The 26,319-nt window shown below is 50.7% G+C and overlaps 4 protein-coding genes across 8 annotated transcripts; 2 read left to right on the top strand and 2 right to left on the bottom strand.

Annotated features, from left to right (window-relative positions):
* Positions 1-450: 450 nt before the first annotated feature.
* Positions 451-7,579, top strand: PHETA2 (PH domain containing endocytic trafficking adaptor 2). Of its 5 annotated transcripts, none has more exons than XM_068401995.1 (3): positions 451-517; positions 1,501-1,598; positions 2,684-7,579. In XM_068401995.1, exon 3 carries the CDS (start codon positions 2,692-2,694, stop codon positions 3,505-3,507), a length of 816 nt encoding a protein of 271 aa, XP_068258096.1. In that variant the 5' UTR covers positions 451-517; positions 1,501-1,598; positions 2,684-2,691; the 3' UTR covers positions 3,508-7,579. The 5 variants fall into 5 exon arrangements, 4 of the variants coding, with proteins under 4 accessions (XP_068258096.1, XP_068258095.1, XP_068258092.1 ...); XM_068401994.1 differs by having other exon boundaries at positions 470-517; positions 1,448-1,598; XM_068401991.1 differs by lacking the exon at positions 451-517 and adding an exon at positions 2,054-2,254 and having other exon boundaries at positions 1,512-1,598.
* A 230-nt stretch (positions 7,580-7,809) lies between these two features.
* On the top strand, positions 7,810-10,418 carry SMDT1 (single-pass membrane protein with aspartate rich tail 1). Its single transcript, XM_068402267.1, has 3 exons — positions 7,810-8,064; positions 8,602-8,742; positions 10,127-10,418. The coding sequence occupies exons 1-2, from the start codon at positions 7,909-7,911 to the stop codon at positions 8,737-8,739; spliced, it is 294 nt and encodes a 97-aa protein (XP_068258368.1). The 5' UTR covers positions 7,810-7,908; the 3' UTR covers positions 8,740-8,742; positions 10,127-10,418.
* A 1,605-nt stretch (positions 10,419-12,023) lies between these two features.
* NDUFA6 (NADH:ubiquinone oxidoreductase subunit A6) lies at positions 12,024-14,881 on the bottom strand. Its single transcript, XM_068402266.1, has 3 exons — positions 14,706-14,881; positions 13,989-14,104; positions 12,024-12,680 (listed from the first exon to the last, which is right to left on the bottom strand). Exons 1-3 carry the CDS (start codon positions 14,830-14,832, stop codon positions 12,549-12,551), a joined length of 375 nt encoding a protein of 124 aa, XP_068258367.1. The 5' UTR covers positions 14,833-14,881; the 3' UTR covers positions 12,024-12,548.
* A 2,477-nt stretch (positions 14,882-17,358) lies between these two features.
* Positions 17,359-25,438, bottom strand: CYP2D6 (cytochrome P450 family 2 subfamily D member 6). Its single transcript, XM_068400480.1, has 9 exons — positions 25,226-25,438; positions 23,001-23,172; positions 22,622-22,774; positions 21,824-21,984; positions 21,512-21,685; positions 19,551-19,692; positions 18,745-18,932; positions 17,667-17,808; positions 17,359-17,537 (listed from the first exon to the last, which is right to left on the bottom strand). The coding sequence occupies exons 1-9, from the start codon at positions 25,436-25,438 to the stop codon at positions 17,359-17,361; spliced, it is 1,524 nt and encodes a 507-aa protein (XP_068256581.1).
* Between the last annotated feature and the right edge of the window lie 881 nt (positions 25,439-26,319).

The following is a 26,319-nucleotide window of genomic DNA, read 5'->3' as shown; positions in this document are numbered from 1 at the left end:
CCCGGCCCGGCTTTGCAGCCAGCCCCGCCGCGCCCCACAGCCACCGGCCCCCCCGGTACCGCAGCCCCGTGCTGCTGGTACCACAGCCGGTACCACAGCCCTGGCACCCCACTGGCATCGTCCCCCTGCGCAGTTGCACCGCGTCGGTGTTGCACCCCGCTGTTGCTGCACCCCATTACTGGCACCCTATGGCCGCCGTACCACACGGCTGCTGCACCCCAAGAGTTACAATGGGGGGGGACTTTAGGTCCCCCCGGGTGGGACCCCAAGGGTACCCGAAGGGGTGTCGGGCGGAGCGAAGAGGCCCGGGATAAAACGGCTCCAAGCACGCTGCGGGACCCCGCCGGCCACCCCCCGCCCCCCGCTGCCGCTGCCGCCGGCGGGGCGGTGCTGCCGGCGCGGCGGGACGGCCCCGGGCCCGCAGGAGCCCTCCCCCGCCCGGCCGCGGCCGGCCCCCGGCTGCCCCGCACCGCCCTGCCGCCGCGCCGGGAGCGCCGCCGCGCAGGAAGGGCCCGAGGTGAGCCGGGCCGGGCCGAGCCGGGGCCCGCCGTCCTGCCGCCGGGGGCACGGGTGGCGGCGGGGCCGGGGGGTGGCGGCGGTGAGGCGGGAGCGGGCGGCGGGGCCGGGCCGCGGGGGTCCGCGGGCACCAAACACACACGGAGACACAGACGCTGCCAGCCCGGACACGGGGACGGGCAGCCCGGAGTTGCACGCACGGACACAAAGGCTCCGGGCCCGGCTGCCCACGCGTGCAGACACACAAAGACACGGAGCCCAGCGCTGCACCCCCTCCCCAACCCCCCCCCAGCATCGCACACACACGCCACCCATTCGGACCACGGGACCTCCCCCGAGCCCCCTCACGTCAGGGCTGGCGTGGGCCACCCCGGCTGTCCTCAGCCCGAGTGTGCAAGGCTGGTGATTCCTCACGGTGACTCGCCCAGGGCAAAGCACCCCCGGGGAACAGCGTTTCCTTACACCCGATGGGATTTTTGTCCCTTTTCCAAGTGGGGAGCTGCCCCCGCCCGGGTCTGGCCGGGGAGTGGTGGCTGTGGTTTGTTTTCCGCATATTTCTCTATGCGGAGTTTCAGCAGTTGCACGTCCATGTGCAGTTGTAGAAGCGCTACAGGACGCTTGCTGCGTCCTTCTGTGGGACCTGCCGGCTTGCCGAGTCGCCTCCACAGATGGTGTGGTGACCTGCTTCTACAAAAGCTCTTTTGTTTTCTGTAATAAACCCACAACAAACCCACAGGAGCCAAAAACCAAACCCATGGGAGCATTGGCCTGAGCTGGGATGGGGCTCAGGCTCCAAAGCCAATGCAAGTGCCCTCCATGCCACCACCCCAGTTTCCAGAGCCACCCGGTGTGGTGCCCGGCCCTGGCCACTCCTGTGTGCCGAGAGCCCCGGTTTTCTGGGATGTGAGAGACACAGCTCTTTCTCTTTCAGTCCCACGTTGTTCTGGTTTGTGACTCCCTCTCTGCCACCTTTCCTCCGACCAGGGATGGGGCTCGGCACGGCGAAGCTTCGGAGGCCCTCGGCAAGGGAGCAGCCTGCCCAAGGAAGACAGCAAGGGGTTACGGTCTGACCCACACAGCTGGTATGGCACCTCGCACCCTGCTGCCGGTTACCCTGCTGGGGCTGGGGGTGCTGCTGCTGGGAGGGCTGGTGAGGATGGGTGGTCCTGCGCGGGGACAGGGAGCAGGGAGAGGGTGCTCAGAGGTTCCAGAGATCATAGAATCACAAAATCATAGAATGGTTTGGGTTGAAAGGGACCTTAAAGATCATCTAGTTCCAACCCCCCTGCCACAGGCAGGGATACCCTTCCACTAGACCAGGTTGCTCAAAGCCTCATCCAACCTGGCCTTAAACACTGCCAGAGAGGGGGCATCCACAGCTTCTCTGGGCAACCTGTTCCAGTGTCTCACCACCCTCACAGTAAAGAATTGCTTCCTAATACCTAATCTAAATCTACCTTCTTTCAGTTTAAAACCGTTCCCCCTCGTCCTGTCGCTACTCGCCCTTGTAAAAAGTCCCTCTCCCGCTTTCCTGTAGGCCCCCTTCAGGCACTGGAAGGCTGCTATAAGATCTCCCCGGAGCCTTCTCCAGGCTGAAGAGCCCCAACTCTCTCAGCCTGTCTTCACAGGAGAAGTGCTCCAGCCCTCTGATCATCTTTGTGGCCCTCCTCTGGACTCGCTCCAACAGCTCCATGTCCTTCGTATGTTGGGGGCCCCAGTGCTGAACACAGTATTCCAGGTGGGGTCTCACGAGAGCGGAGATCCTCGGGTCTGAAAACACCCTCCTTATCCTGCCCTATAATAGAGGAGAGAGCTAAATGAATGCCTCGCAGGCAGAAGCAAATCTCTTATGTGCCCCATAAAAAAACAGCAAAGTATGTCACTCGTGGAATAAGAAACAAAGCAGCGGTGGTGGTGTCCTCGGAGAAGGCAGGTGTCTCGGTGGTGGGGCTCTGGTGATGACCTCCTCTCTGCAGCAGCGAGGAGACAGCCTGCCATTTGCAGGGGTACCTGCTGGGTTGGACGCTCTCCTGCAGTGCTGGCTGCTGGGGTCGGGGCTGACTTTCCCCATGGCAGGCTCAGGGCAGGATCAGGCCTCTCCTGGTGGGGCGGGTGAGATGTTCCTCACGCCGAGCCAACTTCTTTCCCTCTCTTCCTCTGCTCCTAGGCAGGGCAATGAAGCTGAACGAGCGGAGCGTGGCCCACTATGCCACCTGCGACTCGCCCGCCGACCATGCCGGCTTCCTCTGCAAGCGGGTGGAGCGGCACCACCACCATGCCCACCACCACCACGCCACCTCATACCAGCGCCGCTGGTTTGTCCTCAAAGGCAACCTCCTCTTCTACTTTGAGGAGCGGGAGAGCCGGGAGCCCGTGGGGCTGGTGGTGCTGGAGGGCTGCACTGTGGAGCTGTGCGAGGCCGCTGAGGAGTTTGCTTTCGCCATCCGCTTTGATGATGCCGGTGCCAGGGCTTATGTGCTGGTGGCCGACGGGCAGGCTGCCATGGAGGCCTGGGTGAAGGCGCTCTCGCGGGCCAGCTTCGACTACATGCGGCTGGTGGTGAGGGAGCTAGAGAAGCAGCTGGAGGAGGCCTGCAAGAGCTTAGCTGCTTGCCGCAAGTCTCCGCGGAGATCCTCCTCCTCCAGCAGGAAGAGGCACCTCTCCAACCCTGCCTTGCTGCCTCTCCAGGAGAAGCCTGCCATCCTGGAGAACGGTTACTCCACATGGACTAGTGGTGGTGGCATCCCCGGGGGTGCTGCCTGCCCCAACCGTGACGGGGGGCACTCAAAGCCCCCGCCCCTGCCTCCGCGCCGGCGCTCGGCTGCCAGCAGCGCTGCGGGGTCCCCAGCGCTCGGTCTCTCGCCAGCCATGCCTGAGAGCCCGGTGTCACCCGAGACAGCCTGCTTCTCCAAGCTGCACAGCTGGTATGGGCAGGAGATCATGGCGCTGAGACGGGAGTGGCAGGAGAGGCAGAAGAGGGGACACCCATGACTGGGGGCGCGGGGCACAAGCCACTGGCCAGCCGATGCCCAGCAGCCTGTTTCCCACGTGGGAAGAGCGAAGTGAGGGATGCTGCCTGCCCCCTGCCCTGGTCGGTGGCCGAGTGTGTGGTGTGTGTGTGCTTCACGGGGAGCCAGGTCTTCCCCAAACCTCACATTTCATTTCCATGAGACTTTATATAGCTGGCGAGTGTGTAGTACCAGAGGAGCTGCCTTTGAACTCTCCTCTGCTGGTGATACGAGGTGTGGAGGGAGCCCAAATTGGCACGTATGCAACGAACCTCATGAAACGGGCTTGGTCCCTTGCCATCCTGGCATGGATCCTTCATCACCCGCCTCTCCTTCACCACTTCTTTTGGTTTTGTTTCTCAGCGTGGAAGTTTGCACAGGTCAGCATTTATTATTGTCTGTGGTCTTGCGCCGAAGTCCTTCTGCCTTTGCTCTTTCGCTGCAGATAAGGCTGCGCTCTTATGAAATGCCTCCGACGGGCCACTGGCCCTGGCAGGTGCCTCCAGCCTTGTGCCTCTCTCGCCACAGGTCACGTCTGAGCTGCCATGGCTGTGGCTGGCCCAGCAGCCAGGGCAACGAGGACCGGGCTCTTGTGTCATCAGTATTGTTTACTTTCGTCTGCACTAACCCTCCTCCCTTCTAAATCCCTCGGGATGTGGATTTCACGGGCTTGCATCCGTCTCTTTGAGCACCCAAACTCAGCAGTGAGGCTGAAATGGAGACACTGAGCATGGTCCTGAAGCGACAGTGAGGACCAGCAGCTCCCCGGGGCTGATCTGGACTCTGTCAAGTGGTAGCCGAGCCTGTTAATGTCTCCAGCTTAAGTTTTCCCTGTTCCAAACCAGGGACGCTAAAGCCTCTTTGGCTCACCGGGGGTGAATTTCTCAGCCTCTGTGCAGACTGTAGCTCCTGCAAAGTGCCATACAGGGCTCAGCCAGCTCATTGGGCGGCTTGCCCGAGATGGCGTCCAGAGCCGCACTCTTGCAAAGCCTCTCTTGGTGTTGTGGCTCTGCCCAGCTGCTGGCAGAGCTGTGCAGTCAGAGGAGAGGCTGTGGAGAAGTGGGGAGGAGGAGAGGGCTGTCCCCAGGAGGAGAAGTGAAGGTGTGGGAGTGAGTTACAGGTTGCACTGCCTGACTGTGTGTCAGCGGTGTCTGGGCTTGCCCCTCTAGCGTCAAAGCCATATCGCTGCCTTCTACCAAAGCCAGGGCCTGACCTGCCGGTGCTTCCCTGGAATTTCATGTCAGCATCACTTGGCTGATCTCCAAAGCACGTCCCATCCTCCCGGCGGGTGAGGAGGGCTGCGGGGAGGCACGCCTGTCACCTTGCTACAGAAACGGATGTGTCCTTCACTAGTAGGTCAGAAACCTTGGCCACAAGGCAGGCAGTACAAGTAGGTGAGTGCTGATTCCAGGGACTGGAGCGCCCTGGAGGTGGTATTGATAAATATCCCTTATCCTCTTGGCAAGGGCTGTTTTTACAAGCAGAAAAAATAGGTGAAGCAGTGTTGTGCTTCCTGTCTAACAGTGTTAAACCTGTTTTTGTTGTCCTGTTTTATTGAGGAGCCTTGCTAGGAAAGCACGAGGCTATTCCAGGTCATGACTGGTAGGAACCTATTTGCCTTTCTGCAGTTAAATGCACTTAGCTTAATACTTTGCAATAGCCAGCAGAGATTGTCAATGCAGAAATCAAATTACTTCCATTAACTTTTGGTGCCTTTGCAAATATACCTCTGGTAGTTTTGGATGACGAGCTTCCAGCCTCCTGCCTAATTATGGCTCGATGGTATATTAGAGGAAATCAGATCTTAAATCATATCTTACAAATATGACTTTGGGCAGTGGGAGTGTAACCTTCACGTACGAGTGATGCAATCCACTCCTCTGCAGTTCGTGTCTATATTTCTTCACACTAGGGATCTTCGAGTTTCGGGAGGATTATTTTTGTTTGGCTTTTTACGTGAAAACAGTTCAGAAAAAACAGCAACAGGTGGCCACAGGCCAATGCCCAGGCTCTGTCAGCAGCCCAGCTGGCTGGACTTACAGGCCAGCTCTGTCTCCCAACCTGCTGCTTCAAGAGTTCAGTGCTGCAGCATTCCTGGCTGGAAACCTGTCCCCTTCCCCATGCTGGGGCAGCAGCATCAGGGGATGGCACTACCTGGTGCCTCCTCACTCTGAGCGTGGCTATTTTGGGGCCAGGGTTAGATCTGGCAAGCATTTTTCTGTGGTGGAATATTCCTTATGTCTCAGACTTATATAAGGCAGTTTGACGGTAAAGATTTAACTTCCAAAATAAATCAAAATGTAATGGCAGTTCCTACATGAGACCCAAGAATCAGGAGTGACTTGGAAAAGAAAATAAATTAACAAAGCCAGTTCTGTCAGAACTGGAACTGAAACACTATTATTCATTTAAGGGCAGTTTCACTTTTAAGAAGCTTAGTTTGCTTTAATAAGTGGGATTGTGCTAGTAACACTACTAAAGAGCTTATAGTTAATGCTTTAATCTGTCCCATTCAAATGGCACAATTTCCACGCTACCTGCCTTTGCGTTAGCACATATCCCAAGTAAATCCTAAATCCTGCAAATGAGGAGCTGCGCTCTGCTTTCTGTCTGATTGCATTTGCAGTAATTCTGTGTTTTATTCTGCAGTGCCGAGAAGAAAATGGCTGAATCCTGAACAGTATTTGTGCTTGGCCCAGCTGTCCGTGCCTGGGCCTTTGCTCGGTCTCCAAATCGCTGCCGTGACTTCGGATGCGCTCGGTCAGGGCTTCCTCACCATCCCGCTCATAAAGCAGGGATGTCCCTTTCGTGAGTAAAAAGAGCCATGATTGGAGCCATGCCCGAATTTGTATGGGAAAAGAGGTGTTTTTAATGACCACAGCTGCTTGCTTTATTAGACAGGAAGTGCCTGGGTGCTCCACCACCTCCTCTAAGATGGCGGCTATCAAACAGCTCAGCTGAGTATCGGTTGTGCTGGCAGCGCCTTTGAAGCAGCCCCCAGGCAGAAGGTCGGGATTTCAGTTTCCTGAGATTGCACGTGCAGCTGGCTAATGGAGTGTCCTGTCTGTCTGCAGGCAGAGATCATTACAGGAAAAGCAGAGAGTTCTCACTGCCCATTGTCCCCGACAGCAAAATAAGACTGATTGCCACACACTTGTTCTTCTCCAGTCATTCGGGTTTGGACTGTTTCACCTCCCGCCTTCACTTTCCCTTATTATTTCTTAAAAATAGAAAATGTCTGGGCAGCACAAAACAGGTTCCCTAGCAAAGGGGGAGCTGAACACTAAAGCTGAATGGCTACTTTTCTTAAGGTACTGAAGTCAAATCCTTTTCTAAGAATTTTCTTTAGCATAATAATGCAAAAGTGATGAGAGAAAAATGCTTGAATCTGAATGCTTGAATTTGAAAGACATTGAAGACTGAAAGAGGGAGGGTGATTCTGACATGGCCTTTGTCAGCTGTGCCAAGAAGGGCTCCCAATCCTGCTAAAACAGTTGGCAATATCCTTGTAGTTTTCTGAGGCTGGCGTTTCAGATCCAGGCCCATAATGTATTGTTTTATTTCTGCACATCTGTCTTTTTATAAGACAACTGTGGTGATGTTTTCCACTGAATCCAGGTCCTAGCGATAAGGGTAACCTGAAGATTTTACCTGTGGCCACTGCTAGCCATTTGGTGGACATTCACGACTCAGATTGGTCATTTTCCGTTACAATAGCTACCGCATTAATAGTTTGGGGGTGAGTGACCCCCCCCAATCTTAAAATAACCCCTACTGAAACGCAGGGGGAATACGTGGCATTCCCGTGTCAGGGGCATCTTTCACCTGCACCTAGCGTGCTTTCTGATCTGCACAGTTACCAGGCAACACTACGAGCAGCCTGCAGAAACACTCCCGCCTTTTGAAGCGCTTGTATTTTAGGTAGACGACGTGTTCTTTTTTAAGGTTTTTGCATGCGCCTTTGTTTTACACAAAGAACTTGTAGTATGCATTTCAAGACATTGTTAACGTTTGTATTTCATGACGTGAAGCTGAATAAACCGCTGTGATTTGTTGCCCATGAGTTGTGAACCCCTGACACCCGCGGGAGTGGCTGCAGGGCCTGGCGATTCCCGCCCTGCCCCGTTTTAGGGTCACCCGGCCCGGTTTCCTTCTGCCGAGCCCTCAAAGGCAGCCGGGTTCCTCGCGTTGCAGCGGGGCAGGCGCGGCCCCGGCCGCGGCGGGGACAGGCCCTCAAGGGAGGCACGGCCGCGCCCCGCCCCACGCATGCGCACTGGCGGCCTCGCGCCCTCCCCTGAAGCCTCGCGAGAGCCGGAGGCCCTGCCGCCCCGGGTGACGCCTGGGCTGGGCCGTTACAGGAGCCCGGCGAGGGGCAGGAGGGAGAATGACAGCGGCGGGCGGGCGGCTCTTGGCCGCGGCTGCGGCTTACTCGGGGCGGGTGGGCTGGGGAGGGCCGCGCCGCACCCCGGCCGTGCCGCTTGTGCCCTCCCGGAGCGCCACCGTCACCCGCAGCGGCGCCATTTTGCCCAAGCCGGTTAAGGTGAGTGAGGGGCGAGCGGGTGGGGGCGGCAGCCAATCGGGGTGTAACGGATGGCAGCGGTGGCCAATCAGTACGGTGTATCTGCTGTGGGTGGGGCGATGGGAGTGAGTGACAGGACCTAGGCTAATGAGCGGAGCGGCTGTGGGAGGGGCGGGGATGCGGAAGCGCTGGCCAGCGGGAGGGTGGCGGGAGCGGCCCTGGGGGGTCGGGCGGCCCGGTCCGTTTTCCCCCGGTGGCCCGGCGGTGGCCCCTGCGCTGTACGGACGAGATAAACACCCGCCCGTACACAGCCGCTTCCCACCGGCAACCGCTCTCCCTTCCTAAGCCCCTAGTTGTTCCCGGCCCCGCGCTCCCCGCCGGTTCCTGCTCTCCCGGTGCTGGAGTGTTTATAACCGAGTGCGATGCGGTGACTCGGGGTCGGGCATTCGGGGCCGCACACCGTTCTCCCCGGGTCCTCTGCAGGGCCGGGAGTAGGTAGGTTCAGACACAGTGAAACTCGACGGTAAAGGCCAGTCTGTTCCAATCGGCTCCTTGCAGACGCCCTTCGGCCTCCTCAGGGTGTTCAGCGTCGTGATCCCTTTCCTCTATGTCGGGACCCAGATCAGTAAGAACTTCGCAGCCCTACTTGAAGAACACGATATCTTTGTTCCAGAGGATGACGACGATGATGATTAAAGGGTATGTCATTCACATCACCAGCAATCTAGTGATTTGTGCTTACTGTTTGGCTTGGGGCAGGGAGGAGAACCTCCGACTAGGAAATAACAGGCAGCAAAAGCATGAAAGATGTGTTTGCAGTTAAACACACGGACACAGTGTTGCCTCTGGTGACAAACTTCTCTGTTCTTTTATACCTGGGTAGGCCAGACTGGTATCTGAATGTGAAATCTCCACAACGTACATTCGTTAGAGATTGGAATAAACTGATGGTGTTTTGGCTCTTGTCGTTTGAATCAGAAATAAACTGTAGTCAGTGAGGGTCTGTAATGCAGGCAGAAAAGAGGGACTCAGTGTTATTATATTACGCATCCTAAGAAGGGCAATGAAGCTGGTGAAGGGTCTGGAGCACAAGTCTTAGGAGGAGCGGCTGAGGGAACTGGGGTTGTTTAGTCTGGAGAAAGGGAGACTCAGGGGAGATCTTACTGCTCTCTACAACTACCCCAAAAGAGGTTGTAGTGAGGTGGGTGTTGGTCTCTTCTCCCAGGTAAGAAGTGATAGGATGAGAGGAAACGGCCTCAAGTTGCGCCAGGGGAGGTTTAGATCGGATATCAGAAAAAATTCTTCACCAGAAGGTTTATCAGGCATTGGAACAGGCTGCCCAGGGAAGTGGTGGAGTCACCATCCCTGGAGGTATTTAAAAGATGTGTAGATATGGTGCTTAGGGACATAGTTTAGTGGTGGACTTGGCAGTGTTAGGTTTGCGGTTGGGCTTAATGATCTTAAGGGTCCTTTCCAACCTGTGATTCTGTTCTACATGTTTACCTCTATAAAATTCTTCTGCTAACTCACAGAATGACTATTTTAAAAGAGAATCACTTATTGTATAAAATTCTGATATAAAGGCGAACAGTTTAAGAGAATTCCAGACCCCATCAGAACAAACTGTCTGGTGGGTCTTACAACACTCATCTCTGGAGTAGTTGGACCATTCAGGCTCATTGGATAAAGGAAGAGTGGAAATAATTCACCTTTATCTGCAGTACACTACACTGCACTACACTTTCCACCACGTTATCTTATTTTGTTTGGCTTGCCCTTGTGTAAAGATTTGAGTTAGGGTGTATTTGATTGGTTATAGAACAAAGAAGGTGTTCTAAAGAAGTTGTAAATAATCTTGCTTTATAATCAGTTTGATGGATGTATTCCATTTGATAAAGGCACTTTCCAGCATGCGCTGTGCAGCTAAAACCAGAGAATTACAAGATTGTAAAGACCACAGTGGCATGTTAGAAACTCCTTTTATGTAAACCCCCACCTTGTGTGGTTTGGGCAGAGGGGTACGAACTGAAGATCATTACAGTGTATCTATGTGAAGAGTAACGGCGTATTATTCCATTTGCAGAACTGTAATGGAAGAACAGAAGGAGAAAACCATTGACAAAGCAATGGTTCCAACATCTGTCACCTGTGTTTTGTCCTTCCTAAACGGGACAAGGGGCTCCGTATCCCCTTTGCCAGCGAGTGTCCTGTGTACGTCTGCGTGACGGAAATCTGTAGATCAGGGTTGAAGGAAGTGCTTGATAGGCCCTGCATCCTTGTACACGCACGCTCACCTCATCAAAGACTGCTTGGGATTCCTTTTATTAGCAATATGGGAAACACTTAATTAAAGATCAAGAGATTGAGATACATGACGTCGGTCTTGTGTTTTTATACATTATGTGCGTATGACCTAGCATTTCTGTATTAACCTTTCTACCGCCGTATGTCTGTTCCAGTAAGGAGGCTCTCTTCATATTTATTTCCTCTTACGAGTCCTTTCTCTAATTAATTCAGTACTTGCCTACAGCACATGACAGGAATCCTAGAGGAAGCAGCAGCCCCACAACACAGCCTCGTTAAAAGAATGGAGTTCAGATTAGCATTGGCACTGCACTTCAAATAACGTCAATTTACAACCCAGCACTATGCAGGTATGCCTGATGGAGACTGGATCATTAACTTCACCTCACTGAGGAGTAAATACAGTATTATCATCACAGAGTTAAAAGTTTTGAGTAGCTTTGGTAAAAGGTTAAGATCACAAGTGGCAGACTAACTTGCTGATGTGTTTTATAGCATTTAATCTCTGAACAGTGAAAATCTCTGAACGCTGGCTTCAAGTACCTATTATTTCCTAGGTAGTTCAGCACTCCCTTCTGTATGAGCCCTAATATATTTATTTTCTTAACTGTGTATAAACTTCAACTCTTCTTTTCATAGAAGTGTTTACTATTGCAATTAAATCCTTGCATAATAAGACTTAAAAAGTCTTCTCCACTGCTAGGGCATGTGTAGAGTATCTTCAGTCACATCAGACCAGCTGTTTTCTCAAATACCTTGAGAGGTTAAAGTCAAATGATTTTTTTAATTTTTTTTTTTTAAGCCAGCATTGCCCCAGTGTCTTTCTCATGGTTTCTGGTCACTAGAGCTGGCCTCTTCTCTTGACTGCCCCCTTTTCCTTCAGTATTCTTGTAGCTGTTACAAAGTTTCTTTCAATGTTGCACACATTAGCACAGTGTATAGTTCAAACAAACAGCCACATTGTTTCCTCGTTATTTGGCACTGCTTTTGATGTTTGCTCTGTAACTCTCCAGCGTAGATACTGAGCGAAAAGGGAGCCTGCAATCTGAGTAACCCCAACAGCTGTAGCTGAGGGCAGCTGGCAGGTTCTTGAGTCAGTTGGTATCCAAGTTACCCCTTGCTTCTCCAAGGCCTTCTGAAGTGGTTGCTCCAGTTCAGCTGCTCTTGGGAGCCAAATATGTCCCTGCTCCTGTTTTCTGTACCACCTAATTCCTTATCACTGTTTTATCCCGTCACCTCTCCTGCCCATTCCTGATTGTGTTCCTTCTTCAGCCCTGTCCTGAAAAACACCCCACCCCCGAGGCCTCTAGGTACACACATGTACACATCCCTGAGGAGTGCTGCTTTACAGTCCTTATATGGGGAAGAACGCCCCAGTATTTAGGCAAGGATAAAAAGAAGTTTGAGCATTCCACAAAGATTCAATGGTGATCACACATGGGGGAGCTCCAGCACTGAGGTACCTACTGAAAACCTGTTCTGACCGGTGAAAGAGCAAATTCTCCTTCTGTTCTGAAAAGGGAGCTAGTAATTCCTGATTCAATTAAGGAGGTGATGGTAGGACACCATCTTCTGCTAAGCATCCGAAGCTCTTCAGAGCCTCCCTATTCTAAACAGTACAAAACCTCATTTTCCCAGGTAATTTCATTTTGCAGCAGGGAAATGGACTCTGCTGATCTTTTTATTGCACAGAGGGCTTTATTTGCCTATTGGATTTTACGCATTCTCTGCGAGGAAGTAAACAGAGACTAGTGTCCAAGTAAAAAACACAAGGGCAACAAAGTCATAGCATGAAATTGCAAAACGCTGCATGAATACAGATGGGCCTCAAGCACAAGAATATTTCTGCTACTACACTGGCTTTTCTGAAGTCCTGCTCTGTTCTGCTCACTCTTCCACAGAGCCAACACCTGCACACAGGGCTGCAGGCTAAGCAGACAGCTCCAGAGCCAGGTTGTGTTGTGGTTATTCAGCAGTCACTCCAGGGCAAGTGACGGGACAAATTCTGTCCACTGAAAATATACATTAGCAAAAACTAGGAAATCACAGCTCTTTATACGGACCATAACAACTTGCACACACTCTGGATTCAGAGTTAGTCATTAGGCTCCTAATATGCTATACAATCTTTCTGTACAGATTTTTTTTCTTCTATATAGAACTTTATTTGTAGTACAAGGCAGGAAGACACAGTCAATCTCTCAGGGATCGTGGCCCGCATAGAATTTGGACAGAAAGTCTTTAGGTCGTGGGGTTTCCGTCTCATGGAAATACCTCATGATGTGAGTCCTCTGCTTCCATACCTGAATGGTTTCTTGAAGATCCATTTTTCCCTGTGCACAGACAAAAGAATTTTAGACTAGTTCTCAGTTAGGGCCTGATTCTAACAATACAGCACTATGAACGTTATTTGAATGCACTTAGAAACACCCTTAAGATAGCTACATCAACACTTCTGTACTCCTAAAGACTGCTTGCATCACCTATACTGTGACACAAATATATATATACTGTTCCTGCCTTGTGAATTTACTGTTTCATGTCCTGTTTTAACAAGTCACTAGTCTCTACAGCACAGCTTCCCAGCCCTGTGAGATAGGCAAGGGACCTTGCCCCCTTCTTACAGCCTGGCTTGTCTCTCTCATGACCGGCTCCCCCACAAAAGTCTACATAGCATTCCTAACTTTCATGCACCTCTATTTAATTTTTTTGAATAGCAGCAAGTTCGCTGTAAAACTAAGTAAAATTGCTGCTAAGTGCTTTGCACCAGTATCACTACCACAGAGATATTAAACATAACTTCTCCATGGCTCCAGTCTATGAATTACTGTACTGGCTTCAGAGGATGGCAGCACAGGGCAGAATGAGAGTGCCTGGAACTGTCACCTACTGTATGACATAGGATTCTGTTTCCATATTTTTTTCATCATGTAAAGGCAGACTAGCTGTCTTGAAATGCAAGAAATACAACAGGTTAGCATGTCCTTGGTTGGAAGCTTTCTAATGCATTAGAACTGCAGAGGTCAGTTATTGTTGCTTAGACCCATTCTGAAGTCTTGCCCTACTCTTGGCATGTTGGTTATTGCTTTGCACTACACAGCTCTCTCAGGCCTAAGACAGAGCCAGATGTGTTACAGACTCGAGGCGTTTTGCCACCCAAAGCCAGCCTCCCGCCAAGTACTGCCACTCTATGTTTCAGAATCGGTGAAGAAAACCACATCCCAATCTAAGAAGTAGTGTAGGGAGCAGAATGGTAATTTTTAATGGTAACCTAGGTAGCAGCATCTTTTTCCTCTTTCTTTGATTGCCACTGTTTTCTAAAAAAAACCCCAAACCATACTATTTAAACTACTGTTTTGCTTGCCATGCACTTCCTCTTTTGGACGTCTGCAAACTGGAAGAGCCAGTACACTGAGTCACAGAAATCCGTATTCTAGCAACTCTTGACTTAGGTGAGTTAGGATCCTATTCCTCTGCATGCTAAAGCAGCTTGATCCCTTATCAACAGGTTTGTTGCAACCTGGATTGCAAGAGACAACTCCTCCACAGCGCAAGCTGGGATAAAACCGTCCCTCTCACCACCAGTTATCCATTCTTACATTCTGTGCAGGTTCAATGAAACAGGAATAACTTGTTTGTACCTTAATAACCAGCATGTCTATCACCCGTGGATCTGTAATGTGGGCATTCTTCATGAACATCTCCCGCACCTTGTTACGCCCCTGTTTCACCGTGATGTCCAGCTGGTAGAGGTGTACTAGGAAAAACAGAACACCCACAGAGGTCACCTATATTGCTTTTCATTTTTTCCACTGACAATGTGCAACTCAACCCTACAACACGCTACACTGTCATTTGTTCTTGCAATGTCTGCCAGCTTCACTGAATACAACAAATTTAAAGCAAATAAACCAATGCCGTCACGGTAGGAGTCCCAGGGCCAATTTTAAGGACACAGGCCACGCATCCCTGCTCTGGAAAATGAAAGCGACATTTCTCTTCTGCTTAGTCAGGAAAACCAAGTGGGCAAGTAAGGCATGAGGAGACCGGGGCTCCCCCTCCCGGGGAGGCAGCGGGGCAGGGAGGACAAGGCAAAAAGGCTGCGCCCGGCCGGCGCCGCGCTGGGGAGCGGCCCAGAGTCCGCAGCCCCTGTAAGGCCCCCAACAACCGCGCTCGCCAGCCCCACACGCAGCGGGCCCTGGCGGGGAAAGGGCCGCGGCGGAAGGCGGGGCAGGGCCCCGCACACCCGCGGGTGACCGGCACCCCTCGATGGGCCCTGTAACGGCTACGGGGTGGCCGTTACGACCTTGAGCTCGCGCTCCCCCCCGCGCATGCGCGGCCGGCTCCGCGCCGCTCACCCGTGTTGGGCACCTCGCGGTACCAGGCCCGGTACAGCTCCCTCACGCGTCGCTTCGCCTCGCCCAGGTCCCGGCTGAAGATCGGCTTCACCGCCGCGGACACCGCGCCTTTGCCCGCCACCGCCATCTTGTTGCACCCGCGGCCACCGCCGCGACTCTGCGCCCCGCCCCTTCCCCGCCGCCGATGACAACGAACGCGGGCACGGCGACCCTCTATTGGCCGGCCGCGCTGCCACTCTAGCCTTTTGGGCCTGGCAAATAGCGGCAGCGTCCTATCTGATTGGTCGGCGTAAACGCCAATCACCGTGGCCGCAAGGAGGGCGGGGAAGAGAGCGGAAGGGCGGGGCCGTGCTGTGCCCCGCCTGCCGGGGCGGTCGGGCCCGCACCGCCCCTCACGGCCTTCGCCGGCGGGAGGGGTCGGGCCCGCGGCCCGCGGGGAGCCGGGCGGGCCGGGGGAGGGCAGGAGGCGAAGGGAAGGCGGACCGAGGGGAGCGGGGTACCGCGGGGTCGGTACGAGGAGGGGCAGGTTTGGTCTCGCAAGGCTCTCCGAGGCGTGGCCTTCGAGGTGCCGCGGCCTCAGGACGGCCTCCCGGGAGGGTGGGCTGCGGGGGGAGCCCCCCGGTCCCTGCCGCCGCGGGGCCACCTCCGGGCGCGGGCCCCGAGACGATGGGTGGCAGGAGGCAGCAGGACGCTGCTCTCACAGCAGCCCCCTCCTCCTGCCCGTGCTGTGGCAGCGCCTGCCCCGCTCCCAGCGCCGGTTGTTTGGCTTTTACTGCCATTTTTGGTTGGGAGATACTTTCCCCTTCCCGATTAGCGGTGCTAGGTCTGTATTTTGCAATGGTCTGTTTGTCCCCTGTTGCCACCGAAGAGCTACAGCAGCTGATGTTTGCACATGCAGATTGACCTCCTTTCAATGCGTCCTTCCATGCCGGGAAGAGAATCCCTATTCTAGGTACAACCACGCTTTTCATCCAAACACATGACTGCTGGAATCATTTCTGTTTAGTTCACCGACAGCTTCTTTTTAAAAACACTTTAAGTGTGTGCTGGTAACAATAAACCCAGGCATGTTCAGTTCAGTGTTGTTGAACCAACCAGAAAAGTAACACTGAAAAGATCTTGAAAGAAAGGTGAGGTGCCGGCTGTAAGGAGAGAATTGTCAAATGAGTGTCTGAGGCAGCTCTGTGAGAAAACCACAAAGAGGAGAGAGGGGAAAGACGACTTTTCAGACCAGTTTTATTCTTTAGGATTATTTTGTAGAGGAAAAGCATAAATGCGCAGTTGCTGCTTAAGTAAAAATCTTAACGGTATTAGGCATTTGCGTCATTCAATAGCTTTCATAGCTGCCATAATTAGTATTAGAAAGATAGATGTGAATGTGGATTTCTTTAGTTGTGATTATGCATAGAAGCTCCTTTATGCTATGGTCTTTTCAGCCACATAGTTAAAAGGTAGTTACTACTAATCTAAACATTAACATATCTTAACACCTTGCAAAACAATTTGTCAGGAATATTGCAGGAAGAAAGGGAAGGTAGCTCTGAAATCTACAGCTGTATTGTTTCAAACAGTGTAACTCCATCCCTCTGTGAGTTCCAAACCTGCCCAAGAGCTGACTTTATGTAATGCTGAAAAAAAGCAGCTTTCAGGATCTAATTAGTGGAGATGGTAAATCTATACACCAGGATTTCTTTTGAAATATATTTATAGGAATTTCTGTGTTTCATAAATGATCTGCTTCTGTGGCTGACACACCATATGGATTATTTATGTACCCCTTCTTGGTATTTACTTCTACTGGAGGCATAGTGCGACATAGGGGTTGTCAGGCATTTCTCTGGATTAAAACTTCCTTTTTTGGGGGCTATAAATGAAAGCAATGCAAGATGTGTGCAATAGGCAGGAGTATTCAATAAACGGGAAGGACTGAAGGGGATCTGTATTTATTGGATGGTGAGGCCTTTTCAGGAGCACTGTTCTGAAACTGCATTTAAATGTCACCTTGTTGTCGGAGCTGAGGCTCTCTCCCTGCCCACCAGCAGCACATGCCAAATAATCTGACAGGCTGTGGATTGTTTTTGCAGGAACTGAGCCAGAGCTGGGCTCTCAGGGCACCAGGCAGAGGCACACGCTGCTGTGGGACGGCACCGCATGGGAGGCAGAGCATGGCTGGGTATGCAGTGGGGCTAGCAAGGAAGGGAGTGAGCCAGGAGTACCTTACGGATTTTTCCAAGTTTTTTTTTTTTCTCCTAGAATTGGCAAGAGCCCAGGGTTGTCTTTTATCCAGGATACCCTTGTATTTCAGTGAACTAATTCAGGACTAATAATTCTTTCAGTAACTGTGTGTTCAGTGAACTGCTTCTGCAACCAGTGATAACCCGAAGTAGAGCAGAGCTGGCTGGTTAGGCACATATGTGCTTGCAAACTTGATAATAATTTGTAACCTGCTATGGCTGGCTGATTCAAGATCCAGGACTGGAATTAAGCTAAACTATATATATTGGGCCAGTTCCTTTCTTTACACAGCAGGGAACATCTGCACAGACTTGAGAGGCCTTGAGTGGAACCCAGCCGGATCCTGTCTAGACCTGCAACATTTCTGACAGAGCTGGCGCTGGTGCTGGTCTGTGAGTGCAAGGAGAGAGGTGTGTGCTTATCTTGGGACAGCTCGCACCTGGTATGGATGTGGGGACTTTACGAGGGAAAAGTGACCGTCCTCCCGTGGCCTGCGCTGGTCCTCGGGGAGCACAAAGGTGAATTTCTGCAGGAGAGTGGTAAAGAAAATAAAGAGCTCCATCCTGGCCAGCAGTTCCCCCAGGCAGGCACGGCGACCTGCAAGAGAGGGAGTAGAAAGTGTCCGTGAAAGCAGACATTAAACCACATTGGAATGGCCACCAGAGGAGCAGATCACCCCTCCTTCTGTGCCCGTGATGTGCAGCTGGATCCTCCCCGCAGATGTACCTGCTGAGAAAGGCAGGAAGGCCTCTGGTTTCACAAACTGCCCGTTTGCATCCAGGAAGTGTTCGGGGTAAAACTCGTTTGGCTTCTCCCAGACTGCCTCATCCTTCAGCACAGAAGACAAGTTGGTGATGATTGTCGTCCCCTGCGCTCCGCCACAAGAGGAAACAACTTATGTGAGAACAGCAGGATTATCTTGGCACAACGGATCCCTCTTTTGCCTATGCCTCCCATCTAACAGCAACCATCATTCGGTGCTTCAGAATAAGGCACCGGTCTCCTCTTCTGTATCTTATTTAAAGCGGTGGGTGGTAAAGCAGGGCACTCTCCCAATGACATATGGTGTCTGCCCTGTGCTCTGAAGCATCTGAACTTTTGCATATCCTGACAAAGGCCATTGCATGCAAATGCCAATTTCGTGGTTACATAGTGGAAACAGCCTCTGCTTCTCAGATCCTCCTGGACTTGTTTTATAGCTGGAGAGAAAAAGCTGACTGACAGACGTTGAAGACCAACTTTCGCAGGGGCCATGGGAAACTGCAAAGCTTTCCTGTTTCACATGTCAATGTTCTAACCTAGAGGAGATATCACAAGGCTAAAAAAAAAAAATCCCAGGCTTGCATCTCTACCAGTGCTGCCAGGGCAGTTGCCTGTCACTGTGGCAGTGGACTGAATGGCAGTGGCATTTGAATAGCTTCAGAGATTAGAGTTTTAACTGCTACCATCTTAGGAAAGCCAGCAAGCTGGTGTCATGTGCCTCCAGAGAGCCCGTTAGGCTCCGTTACTTTCTCCTTCCAACACAGGCAGGGCAGTGGATGTCACAGCTCATTGAGAGGAAAGCAAACCTTTGCATTGAGCTGCCACTGCAGTTGTGTTCCCACATAACCAGCACAAACCTGGAGCACAAATGTGACCGTCTGCCTGGTCTTAGCATTTCAAAATGTTCTACTTCAGTGCTCGCCAGTGACTGTGCTTTGGGGCTGGAAGCGCAATGCTGCAGAGTTGCATGGGGTCACCCACACCCCAGGCCTGGCGCCTGCACAGGGAGAAGATGCTGCATTGCCTATCGGGCCACGGTCACCTTGGGAATGAAGAAGCCGTGCAACTCGGTGTCCCGGTACGTCATGTGAGGTAGCCCAACAGGAACGATATCCGCGTAGCGTTGCACTTCGTGGATCACAGCGTTGGTGTAGGGCATGCTCACTTGGTCCTCCATGGTGGGTGATCTCTCTCTGCCAATCACCTTATCAATCTCTGCTTGGACCTTACCTGAAAGCAGCACAGGTAAGGAATTAGAGTGCCCTTAGATAAGCAGAAGGGGCTGATACAAGCTGTAGGAAGGCCGGTGGCATGAGATTGGTAGACACTGGGTGAGAGCAGGACAAGCAATGAGAGAAAGGAACAGAAACTAGAGGGGAATGCATTTGTTTTCAGTTGCTCAGAGCCATCTGTAGAACTATTCTTTGTGCACAGTGTCTTTAATAAAAGTCTTGTCACTCAACATGCTACCTTACTCCTCCTCTATGTGGCCGAAAGGATACCTGGGCATGCACCATTAGAGAATTAAAACAGATTAGGGTCTATTCCAAATATAGGAAGGCAGGTACTCTGGCCACTGGAAGTCCCCAAGTACCCTTCGAAATGAAGGAGAGAGTGAACTTGCCCTTCCAGCTCCACTCTTTTCATCAGGGCTTCCCCCCGACACCAGACCCTACCAGAACAGCTATATTTGGGACGTGTATCTCCTGGTTTCTGCTAGACCAACAAACACCAAAGCTGTTCCTCATTGCAAAATCCCCAAACCGTGGAGAGCAGACGTTCAGTCTCCTTGCAGAAAAATGAGGGTTGAAGGGAACACGCCACACCTCTGCCTGTGCTCTCACTTACTCTGTATTTGTGGGTGGAGAAGCATGTACAGAACTGCCCACCGTAGAGTCGTGGAGGTGGTCTCAGAACCAGCTATAAACAAGTCTGCAGTCACCAGACGAAGGTTGTTATAGTGGAAACCTCTTTCTTCAGCTGCTTTACCCTGCAGAGAGCAAACAAGTGGGTGATTAGAGCTGGGGTACTTGCTGGGCGAGAGACCGTTGTTCCAGAGGTACTGAGAAGCACTAGTTCTGCTGACCAAGAAGTTCATTGGGAGAGTAGAGCACAACACAGGCAACAGTCTATGTATGATTGACCTACTTTGGTAAACCTCTTACCTCCTGTATTTGAAGGGCATCAGTCACCTTCCATACCCTGAGAGATGAACGCTACACCTGCCTTCAGGACAGAAGTGAACACCTCGCGCTCTCAACTCAGACAGACAGCAGGTCCCTACCACTTGCCGTAACATTCTCCCCCAGAGGAGGAGGAACACGGTTACTCAGTTTTGATCAGATCATAAAACCCATGCAGCAGAGAGGAGGCTGAGTTGATGTGGCAAGTGCAAAATTAACAGTATTTTGAGGGGGTTATCTATAGCCATGTGTTACAGATTCTCACTGCTTCTGCCCTGCTATTTTCTTACAACTGAAAAAAAAAAGATCAGGGTATCATTGCTGCCTATTAAGCCTGCAACACCAGTTTCAGCAAAACTGGTCTCTCATCCAAATGCTAATTGAGCTCAAATTTGTTAGCATATGAGATATGACAAGCGCTCTGCATGAGTTCATCTGCTTGTCTTTTCTAATCCTCTTTATACCTTTCTTTCCTAGGGACTAGCTTCTGTTAAGTTATTCTGTATATTTTGATGCTGTTGTAATATGGATAGCAATTAATACTGCATTTAAGACTCAACTGTTATTCCAATAAAAGACCTCTGGCTAGGGAGCTATGGGGCTGACCTGACCAAAGTTAACCGAGTAGAGGGAATTATCAGACTGGCTTATCAGGGGCCCTTAGTGAACAGAAGAGAGATGTGACAAGAGGCAACGTGGTCAGGCTTACATCCACCCCCACACAGTACTGCTCAGTGCAGAGTAACGTAGGTCACGTTGCTCTGCCCGTGCAAGCTTGGGGGGCTAATGCATGGACTGGAGGTGCCTGGCGCCCACAGCACAGCAGGGTTTGTTATGCAGAGCAGCAGTCCAGCCTGAGGACTCAGATGGCGGAAGCAATTTGCAGGCAGAATTTGCTACTATTGCTCAGCTGGCACTTGAAATTTACTGCATCCATGTGCAGAAACATATGGTGGATGGATGGGATGACGCAGGTACCTTTGATTTTATACTGACTTCATGCCTGACTGAATCAAAGGAAAGACTCCTTTTAATTTCAGTGAGGTTCAGATTTAGGCCTTCATCTGATCTGTAGGGAACTAGTTCTTAGCAAGCAGTTCAAAGACACACATCCTGAAGGAGATGCCATCTTTCCACGTCATAACTTGGTTTAAAGGAAGGCTACAGACTGGGCAATGATACCAAAAAAGCCAATCTGTTGCTGCAGTTTTGTAACTGATTTTGAGACATTGATCATTAAGACACTGACATACACAGAATCTTGTATGTTGACTCGTCCCCTGGTGCAAACTTAGAAATATTAGTGAATTCTCAATAATTGCCTTTGAAATGCCTTCAAAATGGTGTAGGCTTGAAAGAAGGGAGTTGCTAGACTCTGAGGGGAACGTAAAGGCGGCAAATGGGAACAAGAACATCAACAGATAATACGGTCTTTTAAGACAATAAAGGAGGTTACAGCATAAAAAAGTTAACACCTTCCTTCTCATGATACAACACGGAATGAAGAAGTAGGAAATTAGTAAGAGGTTTTATACAGCTTTATGAGGAAAGTCAGCTTCTATCAACGAGCTTAAACAGGCAGAGGAATTGCCCCTGGACCCTGAGGTTCTGCTGGTGTCACCCTACCTTCTCCATTTCCTTCAGAAATGCATCAGTGAAATCTCGGATGTGAGCAGGGTTCCAGGTCTCCGTATGCTTTTTTATGAGCACGTCTATGAAGTCCATCAACGCCTTTTGCCCTCGAAAGGCTTTCTGTGGCACTCCGGGGATGCGCAACAAAATGGGCATCACGTTAAGAAGCTGGGATGTCAGAACCAGAGCAAGAGAGACAAAGAAAGAGAAGATATTATACGATGCAAAAAGAAAAATAATGAAAACACGATGCTCTCGAGCAACAGAGGGCAGCTTCTTACAGAACATATTATGCTCTTGGTTTACCTGAGGCAGGAATCCACCTTCTTCATTCATGGAGTTTTCAAACAACTTTAACAACCTCTTGAATGTCTCATCACTGTAGTTGAAACGCTCTCCATAGACGATGGTGCAGATCACATTGCAGACTGCTTTATTTACAAAAAAACGTAAATCCAAAGGACGACCTAAAAATGGAAATGGAGATCAAGCAATGAAGCTAAGCAACACCAAGCTGTTGGACCTCAGCTGTCAGCAACAAGAATACACAAATGCCTCCTTGATGCCTTCAAGAGAAAAAGCCCCCAAACCACTCAAAGTACAAATGCATCATACTGGGGAGTGAAGATCTTCTCATCTCCTACTACTATTTGGTTGATCCTTGTTTAAAGGAGAAAACTCCCAAGAAAAGCTGAGTTGCAGGGTTGTTCTGTGACTTGACAGATAACACTTTCCTTTGTGTCTAGATGACAGGCGATGTGCTATGAAAACTCTCAGCTGCACTTTTATTGCATGTGATAATATCAATATGTTCCACTAAACTTCATAAAGGTAATAGTTACCCAGCTCTGGGAATAATTGTATTTTACCTCTTAATTTTTTTCCTATTTGTTTCCTGTTTCATATGGATTAAGGTTACAGTAGCCCCACTAGAAGTGGCTTCAAGGTCGAGCAGGGTCACTAATGCATATAGACTAGAAACACTGCTTTTGCTTAGGAAGAGGGCACTGCACACAAAAGAGAGTGGCTGTAGTATTACTTCTCTCTCTGCACCACTGTATTGCCTTTTTCTGTGATTTCCCCATCCTTCTGGACGTGACAAACCTTCTTCAGAATTGATTGCAGAGCACAGAAATCCCGCTTCTTCGGTCACTCGCTCCTCCAACGATTTCTTTCCCATCCCAAAGTTCCTCAAGGTAGAGAGTGTGAATTTCCTCAGCTCCTTCCAGACGTGCCCATATCTTGCCACAACAATGCCTGGAATTGTGGATGGGCAAGAAATGTCAGGAACTCTGACCTCCCACTAAGGGGAGCCCCCTTTTCATCAAATTTAATTTTGTCACCACCAGTGGGTGGTAGACATACAAGGAGATTGACCAGAGGGACAATCTGAGAAGGCGGGACTGTTCTGAGAAAATCTTCCATCTACCCAGACCTCCTTGTACTAGTGCCAGTGGGGAATGTCCATTTCCAAGGGACTTGCCTTCAGCATTATTTCCATAGCCCAGATGTTCGTATATTGGAAAGTCTGGTCGGTCAGCAAAGTCCTCTGATCTGCAGACCAGGGCTTCCTTCACTGTTTTACACCCGTTCAGTACTACCAGGTTGGTCCAGCAGTTCTGGAGATTGAAGACATTTCCAAACTTCTTGTGAAGCTGCCAAGATAAAAAAATACATCCCTGAAAATGAGCTGAATGTAACGGCAAAAATATCACCATATCCTTCCTCAGGGCCTTTACTATTTAGCGATATTTGAGGTGCTTTTATTAGGAGACTTTCAGCTGATCTTTGACCTTTGTCTTTGCAGTGCAACGGCTCAGAGCGGTGCTGTTCTGAAGTGGGGATTAACGCTCTGTGAGTGGAAAGATTTAGAGTACACATATCCTGGCCAAACTGTTGCCATGACCATTGTGCAGGTATTTTGGATTTTGTCCGACAACACAAGGTCAAGGACCTTTTTGGGGATTTTCAAAGGCTGCATGCTCAACAAAGAATTATTTCCTAATACTTGTATTTAGTTTGATCTGAAAGACTAGGCAAGTTTTGAGTTAGTCTACTTCTGCTAGAAGGAAATATTGATGATAAGGTGATATGTAATTTTTTTTTAATATGCATTTGTTCTTAAAGATCTACCCTGTTGCCGTTTGTCTTCGGCAAGCTCCATTCGGTTGCTGGCTGGCCTGAGGCTATCCGCACCCCAGGGCCATTGAGCACAGACACCAATGTGAGGATGCAACAAATGGCGTTTATTCAACTGCGCAACAGCTTTATATAGTCGTCTTGTCCCGTATGAACTCGCGCAATACTTACACAGCCTGGTCCTTTGCCACGCCTATCTTTCCGTTACAGCCCAAGATTTTCCGGTCGACGTACCCTAGCCTACCTACACTACCCAGAGCCCAGTTCCCAGAAACATGGCTGGAAGAGGTAATTCCACATTGGAGTTTCAGGTCAACTTTCTCCCTAAAAGGAGCACACACATGTAGTAAGACTGGCACACACGCTGCATCTGTTGTGATCTATAAGAGACATAATGCTGCCAGCAGGATGGCTGCACAGGTAAGCCTGTCAGCCATGCACTCACCATGGGAGCTTGCCATGGAGCTAAGTCTCCTCCAGGCAGACAAGCCCTTTGACTGGACACAGACACCTGGGAAGGCAGGTCGAAGCTCCCCTGCTAGTCAGTAACACTGAACAAAGCGCTCGGAAGCATGTTGTTGAAAGACAGTGCCATAGTAGCAATGCCCCACGGACTGTGCTCTGATTTCTTTTTCCTTTCTCTGTCTTTTTTTTTTTTTGGTTAAAAAGCTAAGTGTCTTCATTTCTGCACTGTAGCAATGCAAGGAATTGAAGTACTTAAGACTGTATTTGCAGTGGGGTTGGAAAGGGAATTAGCACTTCACTGGCACTAGAAATACATCATTAAAAGCAGTTCCTGTCAAGATTGCAGTTAGCATGATCTTGACGTGATGTGATTTGAAAATGCTAATCTTTTGGACTACATGCAAGCAAATAATACAAATGCGATGTTTAGTTTCTCCATTTGGCAGATTTTGGACAGACACCTGAACAGCGCTGTCCTAGAGAAGAGGCCTTTAGAATTTGCAAACTGAAGCACAAAACCCCCCGTGGTTTATCTGCTGCAAGCTGTGCTGAGCTTTTCCTTTGAGAAAAGCTAAGCCCTGACTTTGAATAGGAACGCTACCGAGATTTTGGGCATTGCTGCTGGGGCAAATACCACAAGCTGATCTCTTTAACTGAAACTGTCACGTGCCGGTAGGTGTGCTTCAGTAACTCGCAGGGAAGTCTGCCATTCCTGCAGCCACATCCCCAGCCCACAGATATTTGCTTGTCTTCCCTTGTTTGTACACCTCCCTGTTCCCTTGCCCCCACACATGCCCACTTGTGAAGTTGGTGACCCTCTCTACAGCAGAGCAAGCATCATCTGTCACTGGGGGCACAACAGCATCTCCCACTGATCTCACGCAGAGATCAGGAGATGGAGGCTGACGAGTGTAGGCGTGTGATTTACCTATTTATCTGTATGGGCCAGGTCTGTGTCCTTAGGCAGTGACTTGCTTCATCCTGGACTTTGGAGAGGGTGTTGCCCTTTGGCTCTGTGCAAGGGTAGATTGTGCCAGGGTGTCCCCACCCCTCCCGGGCCCTCGGTGGTGTGAGGGGTGCTTTGTTGTGGGGGCCGGCACTCACCTGGTTGAAGGAGAGGTGGGGGTTGCGGAAGTCGATGTGCAGCATGGTCCCAATGAACGGCAGTGACACTGGGCCCGGCGGGTAATGGCTCCACTTCTTCCTGCGCTTCATGAAGTCAAGAAGTAAAGTAAAGACTGTCAGAAAAACTCCCAGTACAGAGAGGTTGCTCCAGAAGATTGACAGCTGGGACCCCAGCCACAGGAGCAATGCCATTTCGTAGCCTGTCTACTCCTTGGTCTTCCTCTTTTGACCCAAGACTGTTTCTGCCTTCTCTCCTCTCCTCCCTCACTTCCTTCCCCAGGCAGCTGCCCTCTTCTCCTTGCTTTCTCCTCTTCCCCACACTCTCTTTTTCTGTCTCCCTGCTCCTCTCTCCCTGCAGTTGCTGGCCTCTGAATGTAGGACTTGACTCAAACACGAAGCTCCTCCTCTACTCAGCTCAGCCTTGGGGGAGTGGTGATGAGGGTCATCCCTCCTCTTCCTTCTTCTCCTCCAAAGCCAGAGCTCAGAGGCTGCTTTGTCCCTGCCGCCGGTTGCAGCTCCTGCAGCGGTGCCCTCCAAGGGGCAGGGCAGGGTGAGGTCCGGGTGTTTGGGTGCCCTCTCCCACAGCTGAGGTGGGATCGTGGGATCACAGTTCACAACAAGCAATCCAGTCGTGCTGCATTTTCATGGGGCGATTTTGAAAGAGGTTGTTTAAATCTGTGTCACCTTCTTGTTTGTACAGATAAGTCAAGGGAGAAGCAGCTTCTAAACACAGATCATCCAGGTTTCTGTTTGCAGGGCTGAGGATTTGTTCCACTGGCCCTTGAGAAACCTCAAGTTAGGTCATGCTTTCCCTTACAGAAAGCACTTGTCACAGAAATTAGCCCAAATAGTGACCTGAGATTTTAAAAATAATTTATGTTTCTGGGAATAACAATCTTTATCCAACTCCAAATATCAGTCAGCACAATGTCCTTGATGTTTGTAGAATACAGCTCAGCTACAAGGGAGAAAGCACACGTAATGCAAGGAGCCTCGAATTTCCAGCCTTTGGGGCAGCAGTAATGCAAACACAATTATGGAGATAGTTAAGTATTTCCTAAAGCAGCACAGCT

This window comes from Nyctibius grandis, chromosome 5 (assembly GCF_013368605.1).
Source record: "Nyctibius grandis isolate bNycGra1 chromosome 5, bNycGra1.pri, whole genome shotgun sequence".
NCBI classification, from domain to species: domain Eukaryota; kingdom Metazoa; phylum Chordata; class Aves; order Nyctibiiformes; family Nyctibiidae; genus Nyctibius; species Nyctibius grandis.
Note: the sequence above shows the minus strand (reverse complement) of the source record. Positions and strands in the feature narration are given on the sequence as shown.

Bases quoted from the DNA above. Each gene is read 5' to 3' on its own strand.
- PHETA2 (XM_068401995.1), top strand. From the start codon at position 2,692: ATGAAGCTGAACGAGCGGAGCGTGGCCCACTATGCCACCTGCGACTCG.
- SMDT1 (XM_068402267.1), top strand. From the start codon at position 7,909: ATGACAGCGGCGGGCGGGCGGCTCTTGGCCGCGGCTGCGGCTTACTCG. The intron at 8,065-8,601 runs GTGAGTGAGGGG...GGCTCCTTGCAG, and splicing joins TTTTGCCCAAGCCGGTTAAG to ACGCCCTTCGGCCTCCTCAG.
- NDUFA6 (XM_068402266.1), bottom strand. From the start codon at position 14,832: ATGGCGGTGGCGGGCAAAGGCGCGGTGTCCGCGGCGGTGAAGCCGATC. The intron at 14,105-14,705 runs GTGAGCGGCGCG...TGTTTTTCCTAG, and splicing joins CCGCGAGGTGCCCAACACGG to TACACCTCTACCAGCTGGAC. The intron at 12,681-13,988 runs GTACAAACAAGT...GTCTGTGCACAG, and splicing joins TAGACATGCTGGTTATTAAG to GGAAAAATGGATCTTCAAGA.
- CYP2D6 (XM_068400480.1), bottom strand. From the start codon at position 25,438: ATGGCATTGCTCCTGTGGCTGGGGTCCCAGCTGTCAATCTTCTGGAGC. The intron at 22,775-23,000 runs GCAAGTCCCTTG...CCACAATTCCAG, and splicing joins CTATGGAAATAATGCTGAAG to GCATTGTTGTGGCAAGATAT. The intron at 21,686-21,823 runs GTAAACCAAGAG...CTGACATCCCAG, and splicing joins AAGGTGGATTCCTGCCTCAG to CTTCTTAACGTGATGCCCAT.